The sequence below is a fragment of the Dryobates pubescens genome, chromosome 29 (assembly GCF_014839835.1).
Source record: "Dryobates pubescens isolate bDryPub1 chromosome 29, bDryPub1.pri, whole genome shotgun sequence".
Lineage (NCBI taxonomy): Eukaryota > Metazoa > Chordata > Aves > Piciformes > Picidae > Dryobates > Dryobates pubescens.
The window spans coordinates 12,089,579-12,106,803 of NC_071640.1; the positions used below are offsets into that span (position 1 = coordinate 12,089,579).

Sequence of the window (17,225 nt, forward strand, 5' to 3'; positions counted from 1 at the left end):
TTTACAAACATTTAGCCAGTGTGCCCCTTCCTTAAAGGCACAGCGTCAAACGGCCACAGACTCCATCTCTCCCTTTTCCTCTGTGCCCCATCACTCTTTACACATCTCCCAGCTTGCTTTTCATAGAATCACAGAGTGGTTTAGGTTGGAAAAGACCTTCAAGATCCCCAACAGGAGCAAGAGGCCATGTCTTCCTGCAGGGTCTAACTCTCTGGGTGCCTGTCTTCTCTCTCCAGGCTAAAGAAGCTGGTGCTGATGACATTCTGGACATCTCCAAATGTGAACTCTCAGAGGTATGTTCTCTACAGCTTCCAGCATTAGCTGACAGCCCTGAGTGCTCTGGCTGCTTTCTGTCACCACCTGGCAGACTCAGCATGGAGTCTGTGAGGCTTGAGAAAGAAATGGCCATGCTGTGCCCCTGCCTCTGCCTGCTGAGCTCTGCCTTCCAGTTGAGGGCTGCTTCTGCTTCTTTTTGGTGGGAGGTTGCCTCTCCTACCTGATGCTTCCACAACAGAGAATCATAGAATCACAGAACTGTCAGGGTTGGAAGGGACCTTAAGGATCATCCAGTCCCAACCCCTGCCATGGGCAGAGACACCTCACACTGCAGCAGGCTGCTCACAGCCACATCCAGCCTGGCTGCAAACACCTCCAGGCAGGAGGCTTCCACCACCTCCTGGAGCAACCTGTGCCAGGCTCTCACCACCCTCATGGGGAACAACTTCTTCCTAACATCCAATCTCAATCTCCCCACCTCTAGTTTTGTTCCATCCCCCCCAGTCCTATCATTCCCTGACACCCTCAAAAGTCCCTCCCCAGCTTTCCTGGAGCCCCCTTCAGATCCTGGAAGGCCACAATGAGGTCTCCTGGGAGCCTTCTCCTCTCCAGCCTGCACAACCCCAACTCTCTCAGGCTGTCCTCACAGCAGAGCAGCTCCAGCCCTCTGCTCCTCCTCGTGGCCCTGCTCTGGACACCTTCCAGCCCCTCCAGATCCTTCCTGGCACAGAGGCTCCAGAACATTTCTGTCCTGGGAATCCTTTTTCACTTGACAAGATGGGAAGGGCAAAGAGGTCTCATCCTCTCCATCAGCACCTTGGGAGGACTCCAGTTTGGGCCCTCATGGCCTGATTTTGCAGGTCAGGAAGGAATTTGTTTGCCTAAGGCTGATTGGTTCTAATCTCAGAGCTACAAAGTCTGCCACCTGTGCTTCATTTTCTAAGTGCAAATCTCTGCTTCCAGCCTGGCTTCTTCTGTGGCAGCCAACTCAATTGGGAAGGAGCTGTCTGCAGACTGGGGGGGTTGGTGACAGACTGCAGGAGGAGAGACAGCTTTCCATCCTGGCAGCCAGGCAGTCCTCTGCAGCAGAAGCTCGTTTCTCTTGCACTTCCAGCTCTGATTCAGTGCCCTGCCTTGCTAAAACATGTTGGTACCTCTGTAACCTGCTGTCAGAGGCAGCCTTGGCCAAGCAAGGTAACAGCTACTGCACTGCTCACTGGGGAGGGATCTGGGGCTGCAGGAGAAGGGTTGTCCTAGAGAGGACAGCAGTCTGCTGTGCAGTGTGAAATGGCTTTGCTGAGGCTTTGGGGTGTTCTGTTCCAAGAAGAGAAGCTGGCAGCATCTTGTGTGTAGGCTGGTGAGCTGTGTGGGATGGTCTGCAAGGCAGCCTGGGCAAAAGGGTGGCAGGCAGAAGGCACACAGTGAGCCAGCTCCATCCATAGCTGCAGCTGCTCTTGGAGCCCCAGTGGCCCTTTTGGATTGGTACCACAAGACTCACAGAATCCCTGCATGGATGGGGCTGGAAGGGACCTCTGGAGATCATCCAGTCCAAGCCCTTGCTCCAGCAGGGCACCCACAGCAGCTTGCCCAGGAGCACAGTGGCCAGGGGGGTTGGAAGCTCTCTAGAGGAGGAGTATCACAGTCTCACAGTATAACCAAGGTTGGAAGAGACCCCAAGGATCATCAAGTCCAACCTGTCCCAACAGACCTCACAACTAGACCATGGCACCAAGTGCCACATCCAATCTCCCCTTGAACACCTCCAGGGCTGGGGACTCCACCACCTCCCTGGGCAGCACATCCCAATGACGAACGACTCGCTCAGTCCTCGAGTCTGAACCTCCCCTGGCACAGCTTGAGACTGTGTCCCCTTGTTCTGGTGCTGGTTGCCTGGGAGAAGAGACCAACCCCCTCCTGTCTACAACCACCTTTCAGGTAGTTGTAGAGGGCAATGAGGTCACCCCTGAGCCTTCTCTTCTCCAGGCTAAGCAACCCCAGCTCCCTCAGCCTCTCCTCACAGGGCTGTGCTCAAGGCCTCTCCCCAGCCTTGTTGCCCTTCTCTGGACACCTTCAAGTGGCTCAATGTCCTTCTTAAACTGAGGGGCCCAGAACTGGACACAGGAGACTCCACAACCTCTCTGGGCAGCCTGCTCCAGGCCTCCAGCACCAACTCTTGTCTTGCTTGTTGTATTTTTAGGCTTTGTGGTTTCAGTAAGTAAAGCAGGACACCACTCTGGCCTTTAAATTAGCTCTGGACAGCAGTTTGGCTGAGAGCACTTCCATGCCTGCAGAGCAGGTTGTGGTGCTCAGAGTTGGGCTGGCATGGGCTGAATTTACTGGAATATCCCTTTTCAGATCATGGAACACTAGAATCATTGGATTCTAGGTCTGATAAGGCCTTTAAGATCATAGAGTCCAACCATTCTCTAGCTCTGCCAAGGCTGGTGCTAAACCATGGCACTCAGCACAGCTCCTCTGGAATTCAACCACCTCCCTGGGCAGCCTGTGCCAGGCTTTGAGAAGCCTTGCAGGGAAGAAGTTTCTTCTCATGTCCAACCTAAACCTGCCCTGGGGCAGCCTGAGGGCTTTTCCTCTTGTCCTGTCACTTGTTGCATGGGAGAAGAGATCAACCCCCACCTGGCTCCAGCCTCCCCTCAGGGAGCTGTAGGGAGCAATGAGGTCTCTCTCAGCCTCCTCTTCTCCACACTAAACACCCCCAGCTCCCTCAGCTGCTCCTCCCCAGCCCTGTTCTCCAGACCCTTCCCCAGCTTCATTGCTCTTCTCTGGACTTGCTCCAGTCCCTCAATGTCTTTCTTGGAGGGAGAGTACCCAAAACTGAGCCCAGCAGTGCCCAAGAGGGATGACCTGTGGCAGGCTGCACAGAAACACATCCAGGTGGGGTTTGAAAGTCTCCAGAGAAGAAGACTCCACAAGTTACTGAGTGAATCATCTCATTCAGCATTAAATCACACAAGGTTTGGACTTCTTCCCAGCCTCAGTCTGCTCTGTGCTGTGCACCACACTGCCATGTTGTGGAGTGCTGATTACATCATAGAATCACAGACTGCATCAGCTTGGAAGGGAGCCTCAAAGCTCATCTTGTCCAACCCCTCTGCAGGCAGCAGGGACACCTCCAACTGGATCAGGCTGCTCACACCCTCATCAAGTCTGACCTTGAATGTCTCCAGGGATGAAGCCTCAGCCACCTCCCTGGGCAGCCTGTGCCAGGCTCTCCCCAGCCTCACTGTGCAGTGTCACTGAAAGCAGCAGCCTGGCCTCCCCCCACACCTCCCTGTGCTTGCCCCAGCACAGACACAGCAGCCCTGAGCTGCTCAGGAACTGACATGCAAAGGGATCCCCTTCAGCCAGGTCACTCTGCCACCTCCAGCTTACTGACTGCACAGATTGCATTGGGCTGGAAGGGACATTCAAAGGGCATCTTGTCCAACCTCCTGCATCTCCAACTAGAGCAGGCTGCCCAAGGACACAGCAAGTCTGATCTTGTATGTATCCAGGGATGAGGCCTCAATCACATCCCTAATTGCAGTCTCTCACCACCCTCTGTCTTCAACATCACAGATTGCACTGGGTTAGGAGGGAGCCTCAAAGGGCATCTTGTCCACCTCCCCTGCAGTCAGCAGGGACACCTCCAGCTAGATAATGGTGCTCAGGGGCCCATTAAGTTTGACCCTGAATGTCTCCAGGGATGGAGCCTCCACCACCTGCCTGGGCAGCCTGTTCCAGGCTCTCCCCAGCCTCACTGTGCAGAACATCCTCCTGATGTCCAACCTAACTCTGCCCTGCTCCACTTTCAAACCATTGCCTCTTGTCCTATCCTCACAGCCCCTTCTGAACAGTCCCTCCCCAGCCTTCCTTATACTGAACTGCATCTCTAAGGTCTCCCTGGAGCCTTCTCCTCTCCAGGCTGAACAGCCCCAGCTCTCCCAGCCTGTGCCCATGGCAGAGGTGCTCTGATGGAAGCTACCTGGGAAGTGCCCTGGGCCAAAAGCAGACGGCAGCAGTCCCAGGTCTCGTTTGTGTTGTCCTGACAGTCTCTTGTTGTCACTTTGCAGGTGGGGGCTGTGGAAGTGCTGCCAGAGATAATATCAGGAGAAATCTGACAGATGTGTTTCTCAATTGCTTTTCAGGTTCCTTATGGGGCCTTTGCCACCTGCAAAGTCTTGCAGAAGAAGGTAAGGTGGCAACCAGCAGGGATGAGGTCACTCTGTCCCTCTGCTCCAGCTCCTTGCTGTGTTTGCAGTGGTTGGCTGTGGTTCTTTATGTGCTGCTTGGGAAGTTTGCTTGTAATGAATTTGACCACTTGGGTGGTTCCCCCCCCTAGGGAGCCACCTGGGGAGGACTAACCCCCTCTGAAGAGCTACCTTCTGCCATGGGAGGTGGGCTGATGGTTCCTACCTTGGCCTGCCAGAAGCCAGCCCCTGGTTTAGGTCTTGTGTTAAATGTTTGACCTTCTGTGAAGAATCTCTTCATTATTGGAATATTTTAGATGGGGCTCAGGGAGATCCTAAGCTCCTGTACAACCTCAACAGCTGTGCTTGTTCTGGGCAGCAGCTCTCCTGCTCAGGCTTCAAAGGGGTTTTATTTTTCATGTTTCAAGGAGACTTCTCCTCCTCAGGTGCTGATGATCCACACAAACAATCTGACATCCCTAGTTCCAAAGTCCTGCAGCCTCCTGAGCCTCCTAACTCTGAAGGTAATGGTGATCCCAACAGCCAGCCTGCAGCCTCTTCTCCTTGCTGCACTAAATCCCCTTGGCCCCAAGCAATGCCTCCTGGCTGAGTGGGAAGCAGTAAGGTGTGAAACCTGCCCCTCTGTGGTGGGTTGAAGTTTCCTCCCCCCCCAGCATTAACTTTTAAGCCAGACCAGCTCAGTTAGAAGGAACTGAAGCTGTATTTACAAGCAAAACCTACCCTCTACAATGGAATGCCAGGAACATGATACAAACCACACAGGATTTACAACATTATACAGATGTTTACAATTAGCAAGCAACATGGAACCCCCCTGGTCAGAAAGAGCAAGGAAGCTGCTCCACTGCCCTCCCTCAAACCTCCCAAACCCCCCAAGAGAGAGAGAGAGGAGCTGAGAGAAAGCAGTGTTAGGCTTATCCCAAGGCCAGCCAGAAGCAGCACATTATCTCCTCCCAGAAGCAACACATTGTCTCCTCCCCAGCAAAGCAAAACAGCTAAGAGGAGAAAAGAGGAGAAGAGGAGGAGAAGAGGAGGAGGGGAGGGGAGGGAAGGGGAGGGGAGGGGAGGGGAGGGGAGGGGAGGGGAGGGGAGGGGAGGGGAGGGGAGGGGAAAGAGAGGGGAGAGGAGAGGAAAGAGAGGGGAGAGGAGAGGAAAGAGAGGGGAGAGGAGAGGAAAGGAAAGGGAGAGGAGAGGAAAGGAAAGGAGAGGAAGGGAGAGGAGGGGAGAGGAAGGGAGAGGAAGGGAGAGGAAGGGAGAGGAAGGGAGAGGAGGGGAAGGGAGAGGAGAGGAGGGGAAGGGAGAGAAGGGGAGAGGAAGGGAGAGGAGAGGAAGGGAGAGAAGAGGAGAGGAAGGGAGAGGAGAGGAATGGGAGTGAAGTGTGAAGATTTGTTATGATACAGCTTCTCTTATCCCAGGCATTTTTCCAGTGAATTTGGTTAGAATGATCTTTTCTTTGCCTTTTTACACCCTAGAGTGATTTGTTTGTAGTTCTCTACTTTTGTGCTCAAAATCTGCAGCTAAGTTTTAAAGGCATAGCCTGAAACCCCCACACCCTCCTGGGTGGTTTACCTCCCAGCCAGCAGTCACTGAGCAGTTTGTATTAAACCATCATCAGTCCCAGGACTCTTTCATCCTCTTTATAATCCCACCCCCACCCCCCCAAACAGCCCCAGTCAGGGCTGAGTGTGTTATGGAGTCATAGGATCACAGAGCTGTCAGGGCTGGAAGGGAGCTCAAGGCTCAGCCAGTGCCAACCCCCCTGCCATGGGCAGGGACACCTCACACTACAGCAGGTTGCTCACAGCCACCTCCAGCCTGGCTGCAAACACCTCCAGGCAGGAGGCTTCCACCACCTCCCTGGGCAGCCTGTGCCAGGCTCTCACCACCCTCATCATCCATCTCCCTTCTGCTCTGGTGGGCTGTTTAGGATCAGAAAATGGTTTGGGTTGGAAGGGACCTTAATGATCATTGAGTTGCAACCCTCCTCCCATGGGCAGGGACACCTCCTACAAGCCCAGATTGCTCCAGGCCTCATCCAACCTGGCCTTGAGCATTTGCAGGCTTGGAGCCTCCACAGCTTCTCTAAACAACCTGTCCCAGGGCCTCACCACCCTCATGGGGAAGAATTTCCTCCTAATGGCAATGGAGCTTCTTCCAGCTTGAAGCCATTGTCCCTCATCCTGGCACTGCATGCCTCTCTAAACTGTCCCTCCCCAGCCCTCCTGGAGCCCCTGCAGGTACTGGGAGGCTGCTCTGAGGTCTCCCTGGAGCCTTCTCTTCTCCAGGCTGAACAGCCCCAACTCTCCCAGCCTGGCCCAATGAGGGAGGTTCTCCAGCCCTCTGATCAGACTCATGGCCTCCTCTGGACCTGTTTTAACAAGTCCAGGTCCTTCTTGTGCAGGGGTTTCCAGAGATGGACACAGGACTGCAGGAGGGGTGTCAGCAGAGCAGAGCAGAGGGGCAGAATCCCCTCCCCACCTAACTGGCATGGGAAGGCAGCAGGTGCTGGGTGCCTGTGTGTGAGCAGCTGTGTTGTAAGTGCCACAGAAATGCTGAGGGCTTCCAGCTCCACCAGCTTCATGCTGTGTGTGCTTCCACCAGAGGCAGACCCATAGAAGGGACCTCCAAAGCTCATCCAGTCCAACCCCCTGCAGTCAGCAGGGACATGCTCCACCAGGTCAGGCTGCCCAGGGCCTTGTTAAACCTCACCTTGGATATCTCCAGGGATGGAGCCTCAACCACCTCCATGGGCAGCCTGTTCCAGTGTTCCACCACCCTCATAGTGAAGAACTTCTTCCTGATATCCAGTCTAAATCTGCCCTTCTCTAGTCTGAAGCCATTGCCCCTGGTCCTGTCCCCACAGTCTCTCTCCATCTTTCCTGTATGCCCCCTTCAGGTGCTGGAAGGCTGCTGAAGCACTGCAGCAGCAACCCTCTCCCCAGGGAGGAAGGTCTCCAGGGGCAGTCCTGCCCTGTCCCTGTGCCAGCACTGGTGTAGGAGCAGTTCAGCTCTCTGAGCAGCAGCAAATGGCTTTTCCTGCCAGGCTGGCTCTGTGGAGGTGATTTATCCAGCTGGCTCATCCTGCCTTGGTGCCACTGTTCTCCCTGGGGTTTTGTTTGTTGGTTGATGCATAGAGGCTTGAGCTGTCAGAAGCCCTACCAGAGCTAGGTGCCTGTGTCTCCTTGACAGCCTAAGCTGCTTTTCAAAGCCCCATGGAAAGGGAAGCATTGTTCATTGACAACCTTCCATTCTTGCACCATGACCTCTTTTCCCAGCCTTGTCTGAGGAATCCATCTGCTCTTCCAGGTTCTGGACCTTCATGACAACCAGCTGGCATCACTTCCTGCTGACATTGGCCAGCTGACATCTCTTCAGGTAAAACATCTGCAGCTGCAGCCCAAGTGGCTGCTGCAGGACAGCAGGAGCATGGAGCTGCTTGCTTCCTAACTGATCACAGCTTCAGTGTGGTGCTCACCTTGTCAGAGCAGCTCACTCACCTGACTGGCACTGCTGAACTGGCTGGTGGCAGAGGGGGAGCAGAAGAGCAGGAGAAGGGCAGGCAGTGCTGAATGATGCAGCCCCAGCTTGGTGCAGGAGAAGAGAAGCAATGCTTAATAAGAAGGACATTGAGAGACTTGAAGGTGTCCAGAGAAGAGCAACAAAGCTGGGGAGGGGTCTGGGGCACAGCCCTGGGAGGAGAGGCTGAGGGAGCTGGGGTTGCTTAGCCTGCAGAAGAGGAGGCTCAGGGGAGACCTTCTTGCTCTCTGCAGCTCCCTGAAGGGAGGTTGGAGCCAGGTGGGGGTTGGGCTCTTCTCCCAGGCACCCAGCCCCAGAACAAGAGGACACAGTCTCAAGCTGTGCCAGGGGAGGTTTAGGCTGGAGGTGAGGAGAAAGTTCTTCCCAGCAAGAGAGATTGGCCATGGGGATGTGCTGCCCAGGGAGGTGGTGGAGTCCCCATCCCTGCAGGTGTTCAAGAAAGGCTTGGATGTGGCACTTGGAGCCATGGTTTAGTTGTCAGGAGGTGTTAGGTATTAGGTCATAGGTTGGGCTTGATGAGCTCTGGGGTCTTTTCCAACCTGGTTGGTTCTATGATTCTGTGAATGATGCAGTCATAGAATGGGTTGGGTTGGAAGGGACCTCCAAAGCTCATCCAGTCCAACCCCACTGCAGTCAGCAGGGACATCCTCCACTAGGTCAGGTTGCCCAGAGCCCTGTCCAGCCTCAACTCCAGGGATGGGGCCCAAACCACCTCCCTGGGCAAGCTGTTCCAGTGTTCCACCACCCTCATAGCAAAGACCCTGTTCCTAACATCCAGTCTGAATCTGCTCTGCTCTAGTTTGAAGCCACTGTCCCTTGTCCTGTCACTGCAGCCCCAGCTTGGTGCAGAAGAGCAGGAGAGGTGCAGGCATGGTGAATGATGCAGTCCAGCTTAGTGCAGGGGCTGCCAGTCCAGATGGCTCACTCTGCCAAGCAGGTGCCAGGAGCAAGCTGAGCTTCCAGTCCCACTGGTTTCCCCAAATCTTGAGGGTTTTCCCACTCTTCCTGCTGTGGTTATGTTGAGAACTCAGTGCAGCCTGCCCCAGTGCACGCTGAAGGTCCCCTCTGCTCAGGGTGCAGCTTTAGGTCCAGTCCCTGCTTCCCTGTGGGTGCTGGGTGGGGGAGCTCTGCCCTGGAGGCAAGGACATTCTGCTTCCCAGTTCCTGCAGCTGCTGGTTGTGAAGAGGGTTTGTCAGTGCATGGGGTGGCTAGGTCACAGAATCACAGAATGCTAAGGGTTGGAAGGGACCTCCAGAGCTCAGCCAGTCCAACCCCCTGCCAGGGCAGGAGCACCCAGGGCAGCTCACACAGGAACACATCCAGGCAGGTTTTGAATGTCTCCAGAACAGACTCCACAGCCTCTCTGGGCAGCCTGCTCCAGGCTCTGTCACACTCACAGGGACAAAGTTTTCTTCCTGTTCCCCTGTCACCTCCTCTGCTCCAGCTGCCCCCAGTGCCCCTTGTGCTGTGCTTGGCCATCCCTGAGCAGAGCCTGGCTCCAGCCCTGCACATCTTTATCCCCAGCACTGAGGGCAGCCCTCAGGCTCCTCAGCTCCAAGCCCTCAGCTCCCTCAGGCTGTGCTCACAGGGAGATGTTCTGCTGCCTGCAGCAGCTCTGTGGCTCTGTGCTGGACTCTCTCAAGCAGTTCCCTGAGGTCCTTCTTGAACTGAGGGGCCCAGAACTGGACACAGATGTACCCTGTATCCAGGGCTTCTGGAAAGGGACATTTTGAATCCCCCAAAATGCTGTCTGAAGCCAGCTTCAACTTACCCTTCTGGGCCTGAAAGCAGTCAGACAGCACAGATGAGTAGAAGACCTCAGGCTTGCTTCGAGGGTATCTTGAATATCCCTTTCTGTTCATACCTTAGGTCCTGAACCTTGAAAGGAATCTTTTGACATGTCTTCCACAGTCCATAGGAGACCTTGCCCAGCTCCAGCTGCTGAATGTGAAAGGTAAGGGATGTGTTCCTCTTGGTGCTCTGGGCTGTGTGGGAGCTGCTTTAGTCATTAGCCCTTTTGGCCAAAGCAAGCACTGCAGGCTCTGCGCTGGGAATGCTAAGGAAGAACACAAGAAAGGTTGGAATTCAAAGAGCTGGGCAAGGCAGGAGAAGCCACCTAAGCTGCAAATGGTTCCTACAGGTTCCCTGAGTTATTTGGGGCTGCTGGGCTGCTCCATAGCAAACGGACAAGCTGCCAAGTCTGACCCAAGAGCCAGGAGCTGAAGCACTCAGCAGAGCGCTGGGCAGAGCGGTTCAGCTCCTGGCTCTTGGGTCAGACTTGCTTCAGGTGATGTTTTCCAGTCTAGCTCATTGCTGGGGAGGGGGAGGAGAGGAGAGGGAGGGGGAGGAGGAGAGGGGAGGGGAGGGGAGAGGAGAGGGAGAGGGAGAGGAGGAGGAGGAGAGGGGAGGAGGGGAGGAGAGGAGAAGGAGAGGAGAGGAGAAGGAGAGGAGAGGAGAAGGAGAGGAGAGGAGAAGGAGAGGAGAGGAGAAGGAGAGGAGAGGAGAAGGAGAGGAGAGGAGAAGGAGAGGAGAGGAGAAGGAGAAGGAGAGGAGAGGAGAAGGAGAGGAGAAGGTAGAGGAGAGGAGAAGGAGAGGAGAGGAGAAGGAGAGGAGAGGAGAAGGAGAGGAGAGGAGAAGGAGAGGAGAGGAGAGGAGAGGAGAAGGAGAGAGAAGGAGAGAGGAGAAGGAGAGGATGAGAAGGAGAGGAGAAGGAGAGGAGAGGAGAAGGAGAGAAAGGAGGAGGAGAGGAGAAGGAGAGGAGAGTAGAAGGAGAGGAGACGGAGAGGAGAGGAGAAGGAGAGGAGAAGGATAGGAGAGGGATAGCAGAGGAGAAGGAGAGGAGAGGAGAAGGAGAGGAGAGGAGAAGGAGAGGAGAGGAGAAGGAGAGGAGAGGAGAAGGAGAGGAGAAGGAGAGGAGAGGAGAAGGAGAGGAGAGGAGAAGGAGAGGAGAGGAGAAGGAGAGGAGAGGAGAAGGAGAGGAGAGGAGAGGAGAGGAGAAGGAGAGGAGAGGAGAGGAGAGGAGAGGAGAGGAGGAGGAGAGAAGGAGAGGAGAGGAGGAGGAGGGGAGGGGAGGAGAGGGGAGAGGAGGAGGGGAGGGGAGATGAGAGGAGGGAAGGGGAGGATCGGAGAGGTTCGGCCCAGAATTGTCTCGGTAGAACCAGTCTTACAGTAGATATCTTTCCACTGCAATTGCTTAGAATTCTCTCGTTTCCTTTCCCGCACCCTGCAGCGATCTCTTTACATTCTTCCACTTTTCTGCTCAAGAGCTGTGAAAAAAATTTTTCCAGGCATAGCCTAAAACTTCCACCCTGCCGCACGCAGGAGCCCGGCCGGGCGCCGCCTCCTGGTGCTAACTGACCTTCCGTCCGCAGGGAACAGGCTGAAGGAGCTGCCCGGCAGCGTGAGCGGCTGGCGCCGGCTGCGCGCCCTGCACCTCAGCGGCAACGCGCTGCGGGCACTGCCGCGGCCGCTGGCGCACGTCCGCACGCTGCAGGTACGCGGCCAGCCCTGCTCCCTCCCGGGGCTCTGCTCTGCTCCCGGCGCCCTGCTCCCGGGGCTCCGCTCCCGGGGCTCCGCTCCGCTCCCGGCGCCCTGCTCCCGGCGCCCTGCTCCCGGGGCTCCGCTCCCTCCCGGCGCCCTGCTCCCGGCGCCCTGCTCCCGGGGCTCCGCTCCCTCCCGGCGCCCTGCTCCCGGCGCCCTGCTCCCGGCGCCCTGCTCCCGGGGCTCCGCTCCGCTCCCGGCGCCCTGCTCCCGGGGCTCTGCTCCCGGGGCTCCGCTCCCAGGGCTCCGCTCCGCTCCCGGCGCCCTGCTCCCGGGGCTCTGCTCCCGGGGCTCCGCTCCCAGGGCTCCGCTCCGCTCCCGGCGCCCTGCTCCCGGCGCCCTGCTCCCGGGGCTCCGCTCCCAGGGCTCCGCTCCGCTCCCGGCGCCCTGCTCCCGGGGCCGCGCTCCCAGGGCTCCGCTCCCTCCCGGCGCCCTGCTCCCAGGGCTCCGCTCCCTCCCGGCGCCCTGCTCCCAGGGCTCCGCTCTGCTCCCGGGGCTCGGATCCCGGGGCTCGGCCCTCGTGTGCTGGCTTCTTGAAATTCCACCCGCCCCCGACAGAAAAGTGCCAGAGCAGCTCAGCTGGAAGCGAATGGAGCTCTGTTTACAAGCACAGCTACAGTCTGAAACATGGAGTGCGATGAATATGTGCCCTGGGAGGAGAGGCTGAGAGCCCTGGGGGTGTTTAGCCTGGAGAAGAGGTGGCTGAGAGGGATCTGATCAATGCCTATCAATAGCTGAGGGCTGGGGTCAGGAGGGAGGGGACAGGGACAGGCTCTGCTCAGTTGTGCCCTGGGATAAGACAAGAGGCAGTGGATAGAAACTCCAGCACAGGAGGCTCCACCTCAGCATGAGGAGGAACTTCTGCACTGTGAGGGTGATAGAGCCCTGGAGCAGGCTGCCCAGAGAGGTTGTGGAGTCTCCTTCTCTGGAGCCTTTCCAGACCCATCTGGATGTGTTCCTGTGTGACCTGTGCTGGGTTCTATGCTCCTGCTCTGGCAGGGGGGGTTGGACTTGATCTTCAAAAGTCCCTTCCAACCCCTAACCTCCTCTGATCCTATCTACAAAATCTACAATATTGAAATGTGTTTACAATTTATAAACAACACAAGAACCCCCCCGGGCAAAACCAGGGGGTTACCAATAGCTTCCCCCTCTCCCCTTCCCAAGCAAGGGAAGAAGAAAGAGGAGAAAAGCAGAGAGTTGCTTGTTAGTACTTAGCCACAACAAAGAAATGCAGCCAAGGTCAGCAAGAGCCAAGCAAAAGCACCCAGATGTCTGTAAGTGAGGAGAGCTTTGCCCTCTTGTGCTTAAACACAAAGCAGACCTTAGGCACAAAGCAGACCTTAGGCACAAAGCAGACCTTAGGCACAAAGCAGACCTTAGGCACAAAGCAGACCTTAGGCACAAAGCAGACCTTAGGCACAAAGCAGACCTTAGGCAGCGAGCAGACCTTAGGCAGCGAGCAGACCTTAGGCACATAGCAGACCTTAGGCAGCGAGCAGACCTTAGGCACAAAGCAGACCTTAGGCACAAAGCAGACCTTAGGCAGCGAGCAGACCTTAGGCAGCGAGCAGACCTTAGGCACAAAGCAGACCTTAGGCAGCGAGCAGACCTTAGGCACAAAGCAGACCTTAGGCACCGAGCAGACCTTAGGCAGCGAGCAGACCTTAGGCACATAGCAGACCTTAGGCAGCGAGCAGACCTTAGGCACAAAGCAGACCTTAGGCACAAAGCAGACCTTAGGCACAGAGCAGACCTTAGGCAGCGAGCAGACCTTAGGCAATGAGCAGACCTTAGGCACAAAGCAGACCTTAGGCAGCGAGCAGACCTTAGGCAGCGAGCAGACCTTAGGCACATAGCAGACCTTAGGCAGCGAGCAGACCTTAGGCACAAAGCAGACCTTAGGCAGCGAGCAGACCTTAGGCAGCGAGCAGACCTTAGGCACATAGCAGACCTTAGGCACATAGCAGACCTTAGGCACAAAGCAGACCTTAGGCAGCGAGCAGACCTTAGGCACATAGCAGACCTTAGGCACAAAGCAGACCTTAGGCACAGAGCAGACCTTAGGCAGCGAGCAGACCTTAGGCAATGAGCAGACCTTAGGCACAAAGCAGACCTTAGGCAGCGAGCAGACCTTAGGCACAAAGCAGACCTTAGGCACCGAGCAGACCTTAGGCAGCGAGCAGACCTTAGGCACATAGCAGACCTTAGGCAGCGAGCAGACCTTAGGCACAAAGCAGACCTTAGGCAGCGAGCAGACCTTAGGCAGCGAGCAGACCTTAGGCACATAGCAGACCTTAGGCACATAGCAGACCTTAGGCACAAAGCAGACCTTAGGCAGCGAGCAGACCTTAGGCACATAGCAGACCTTAGGCACATAGCAGACCTTAGGCACAAAGCAGACCTTAGGCACAGAGCAGACCTTAGGCACATAGCAGACCTTAGGCACAAAGCAGACCTTAGGCACAGAGCAGACCTTAGGCACATAGCAGACCTTAGGCAGCGAGCAGACCTTAGGCAGCGAGCAGACCTTAGGCAGCGAGCAGACCTTAGGCACAAAGCAGACCTTAGGCAGCGAGCAGACCTTAGGCACAAAGCAGACCTTAGGCACAAAGCAGACCTTAGGCAGCGAGCAGACCTTAGGCACAAAGCAGACCTTAGGCACAGAGCAGACCTTAGGCACATAGCAGACCTTAGGCAGCGAGCAGACCTTAGGCACATAGCAGACCTTAGGCAGCGAGCAGACCTTAGGCACATAGCAGACCTTAGGCACATAGCAGACCTTAGGCACATAGCAGACGTTAGGCAGCGAGCAGACCTTAGGCACAGAGCAGACCTTAGGCACAGAGCAGACCTTAGGCACATAGCAGACCTTAGGCACAAAGCAGACCTTAGGCAGCGAGCAGACCTTAGGCAGCGAGCAGACCTTAGGCAGCGAGCAGACCTTAGGCAGCGAGCAGACCTTAGGCACAAAGCAGACCTTAGGCAGCGAGCAGACCTTAGGCAGCGAGCAGACCTTAGGCACCGAGCAGACCTTAGGCACAAAGCAGACCTTAGGCACAAAGCAGACCTTAGGCAGCGAGCAGACCTTAGGCAGCGAGCAGACCTTAGGCAGCGAGCAGACCTTAGGCACAAAGCAGACCTTAGGCACAGAGCAGACCTTAGGCACAAAGCAGACCTTAGGCAGAAAGCAGACCTTAGGCACCGAGCAGACCTTAGGCACCGAGCAGACCTTAGGCACCGAGCAGACCTTAGGCAGCGAGCAGACCTTAGGCACATAGCAGACCTTAGGCAGCGAGCAGACCTTAGGCAGCGAGCAGACCTTAGGCAGCGAGCAGACCTTAGGCAGCGAGCAGACCTTAGGCACAAAGCAGACCTTAGGCACAAAGCAGACCTTAGGCACAAAGCAGACCTTAGGCACAGAGCAGACCTTAGGCACAAAGCAGACCTTAGGCAGAAAGCAGACCTTAGGCACCGAGCAGACCTTAGGCACCGAGCAGACCTTAGGCACCGAGCAGACCTTAGGCAGCGAGCAGACCTTAGGCACAAAGCAGACCTTAGGCACAAAGCAGACCTTAGGCACAGAGCAGACCTTAGGCACAGAGCAGACCTTAGGCACCGAGCAGACCTATCTCCTCCAGGGAGATGTGCCACTGAAGGACCAGCTTAGAAGCTCCCAAGCAAGAGGCAGTGGAGTCACCCCTGCAAGGTGTCAGGCACCCAGCAGGAGTTAGAGCTGAGGGTAACAAGAAGTGGCCACTCCACAAGAGAGGGTCTGGGGAGCTGCAGGGCTCGCTGCAGCTGGGCTCTGGCTGGGCCACCAGAATAACCTGCAGCCCTCTGTGTTCTCTTTTGGAGACGCTGACCTTGGATGCTTCTTCCATGACCTACCCATCAGCTGAGATCTGCAGTGCAGGCACAGAGGCCATTCAGCAGTTCCTCTGCAAAGGTGAGCAGGCAGAGTCTGTGGATGGCAGTGGGAGCTGGGGGGCCGTGCTGGCCTTGCCCTGGGTGCTGTGGTGTGGTCAGAGATGGCATTCATGAGGGACAAATGTCAGGCTGGCTCTGCTCGGGGTGGCTTCTGATGCTCTGCTCAGGCGGCAGGCAGGGCAGTGGGTGATGTGTCTGCTGGCAGACAGCAAAGCAGGAGTCTGTCCTTGAGACTTGCTTCTTGCTGCCCCACTGAAATGTGTGAAGGTTCTGCTAAACCAGCAGAAGAGCTGAGCCAGGGCCTGACTGAGGTTAAGAAGTCACAGAATGGTTTGGGTTGGAAGGGACCTTAAAGCTCATCCACTTCCAATCCCCCTGCCATGGGCAGGGACACCTCCCACCAGCCCAGGCTGCTCAAGGCCTCACCCAGCCTGGCCTTGACCACCTCCAGGGAGATGCCACAGCCTCCCTGGGCAGCCTGTGCCAGAGTCTCCCCAGCCTCACTCTCAACAATTTCTTCCTCCTCTCCACTCTCAGTCTCCCCTCTCCCAGCCCAGAGCCATTGTTCCTCAGCCTGGCACTCCCAGCCCTTGGCCAGAGTCCCTCCCCAGCTCTCCTGGAGCCCTTCAGATACTGGAAGGCTGCTCTGAGGTCTGCCTGGAGCCTTCTCTTCTCCAGGCTGAACAGCCCCAACTCTCCCAGCCTGGCCCCACAGGGGAGGCTCTGCAGCCTCTGCTCATCTCTGTGGCCTCCTCTGGAGCCTCTCCAGCAGCTCCAGGTCCTTCTTGTGCTGGGGGCCCCAGAGCTGGAGGCAGTGCTGCAGGTGGGGGCTGAGCAGAGCAGAGCAGAGGGGCAGAATCCCCTCCCTGTGCTGCTGCTCTCCCTGCTCTGGCTGCAGCTCAGCACTCAGCTGGCTCTGGGCTGCCAGGGACCACTGCTGGCTCCTGGGCAGTTTGTCACCAGCTGGCACCCCCAAGGCCTTCTCCTCCAGGCTGCTCTCAACTCCTTGCACCTCCCTGGGGTTTTTTTCCCCCCCTTGTTTGTACTTTTTCAGTTGGGAGGATTAGGCATTGTCCAGGTACAGAGCTCCTTGCCTTGGGACAAGGAGGCAGAAGCCACTGGAGGTCCCTTCTACCCTCATTTTCTGTGTGGAAGGACATGGAGGCTCCAGCTGATGGTTTGCTAAGAGAAAGATTAAACCAGATGGAAAAGTCAGAGGACAAAGACAAGGTCCTGTGGGTTTGTCAAGGCTGAGTTTAATGCAGACAGAGAGGTTTGGAGGAGGGTTTGTGCAGAGGAAGTGCCTTGCTAGGCTTCAAGTTGACTCCTGGCATAAAAGGAGAGTCAGAAGTTAGTTTCCCATGGGCAGGACCATTTGCAGCCCAGCAGCCTGTGAAGGGAGCACTTCTGTCTGGGCAGGATAGCTTTGGGCAGCTCCCTGGTGGGCACGGGTGGCACTGTCTCCCCTGGCAGCTTCCTGTTGTGAAGCTTGGCTGAGCTGAAGGAGAGCTTTTGGGTGCTCCTCTGTGTGTGGGGAAGCCAGCCCTCAGCTGGAAAGGACCTGAGGGTCTTGGTCAACAGCCAGCTGAAGACAGGCCAGGGTGTGCCCAGGTGGGCAAGAAGGCCACCAGCATCCTGGCCTGGATCAGCAGTGGTGTGGCCAGCAGGAGCAGGGCAGGGACTGCCCTCCTGCCCTCAGCACTTGGTGAGGCCACAGCTCAAACCCTGGGC

General features: G+C 56.5%; 1 protein-coding gene across 1 annotated transcript in view; it reads left to right on the forward strand.

Moving 5' to 3' along the window:
• Positions 1-17,225, forward strand: part of LRSAM1 (leucine rich repeat and sterile alpha motif containing 1) — a 47,142-nt gene that overhangs the window by 8,914 nt on the left and 21,003 nt on the right. The window contains exons 3-9 of the mRNA XM_054174558.1: positions 237-293; positions 4,425-4,469; positions 4,913-4,990; positions 7,794-7,862; positions 9,894-9,978; positions 11,396-11,517; positions 15,423-15,513. Of these exons, the coding sequence (XP_054030533.1) occupies positions 237-293; positions 4,425-4,469; positions 4,913-4,990; positions 7,794-7,862; positions 9,894-9,978; positions 11,396-11,517; positions 15,423-15,513 (547 nt within the window). The remainder of the gene's footprint in view (positions 1-236; positions 294-4,424; positions 4,470-4,912; positions 4,991-7,793; positions 7,863-9,893; positions 9,979-11,395; positions 11,518-15,422; positions 15,514-17,225) is intronic.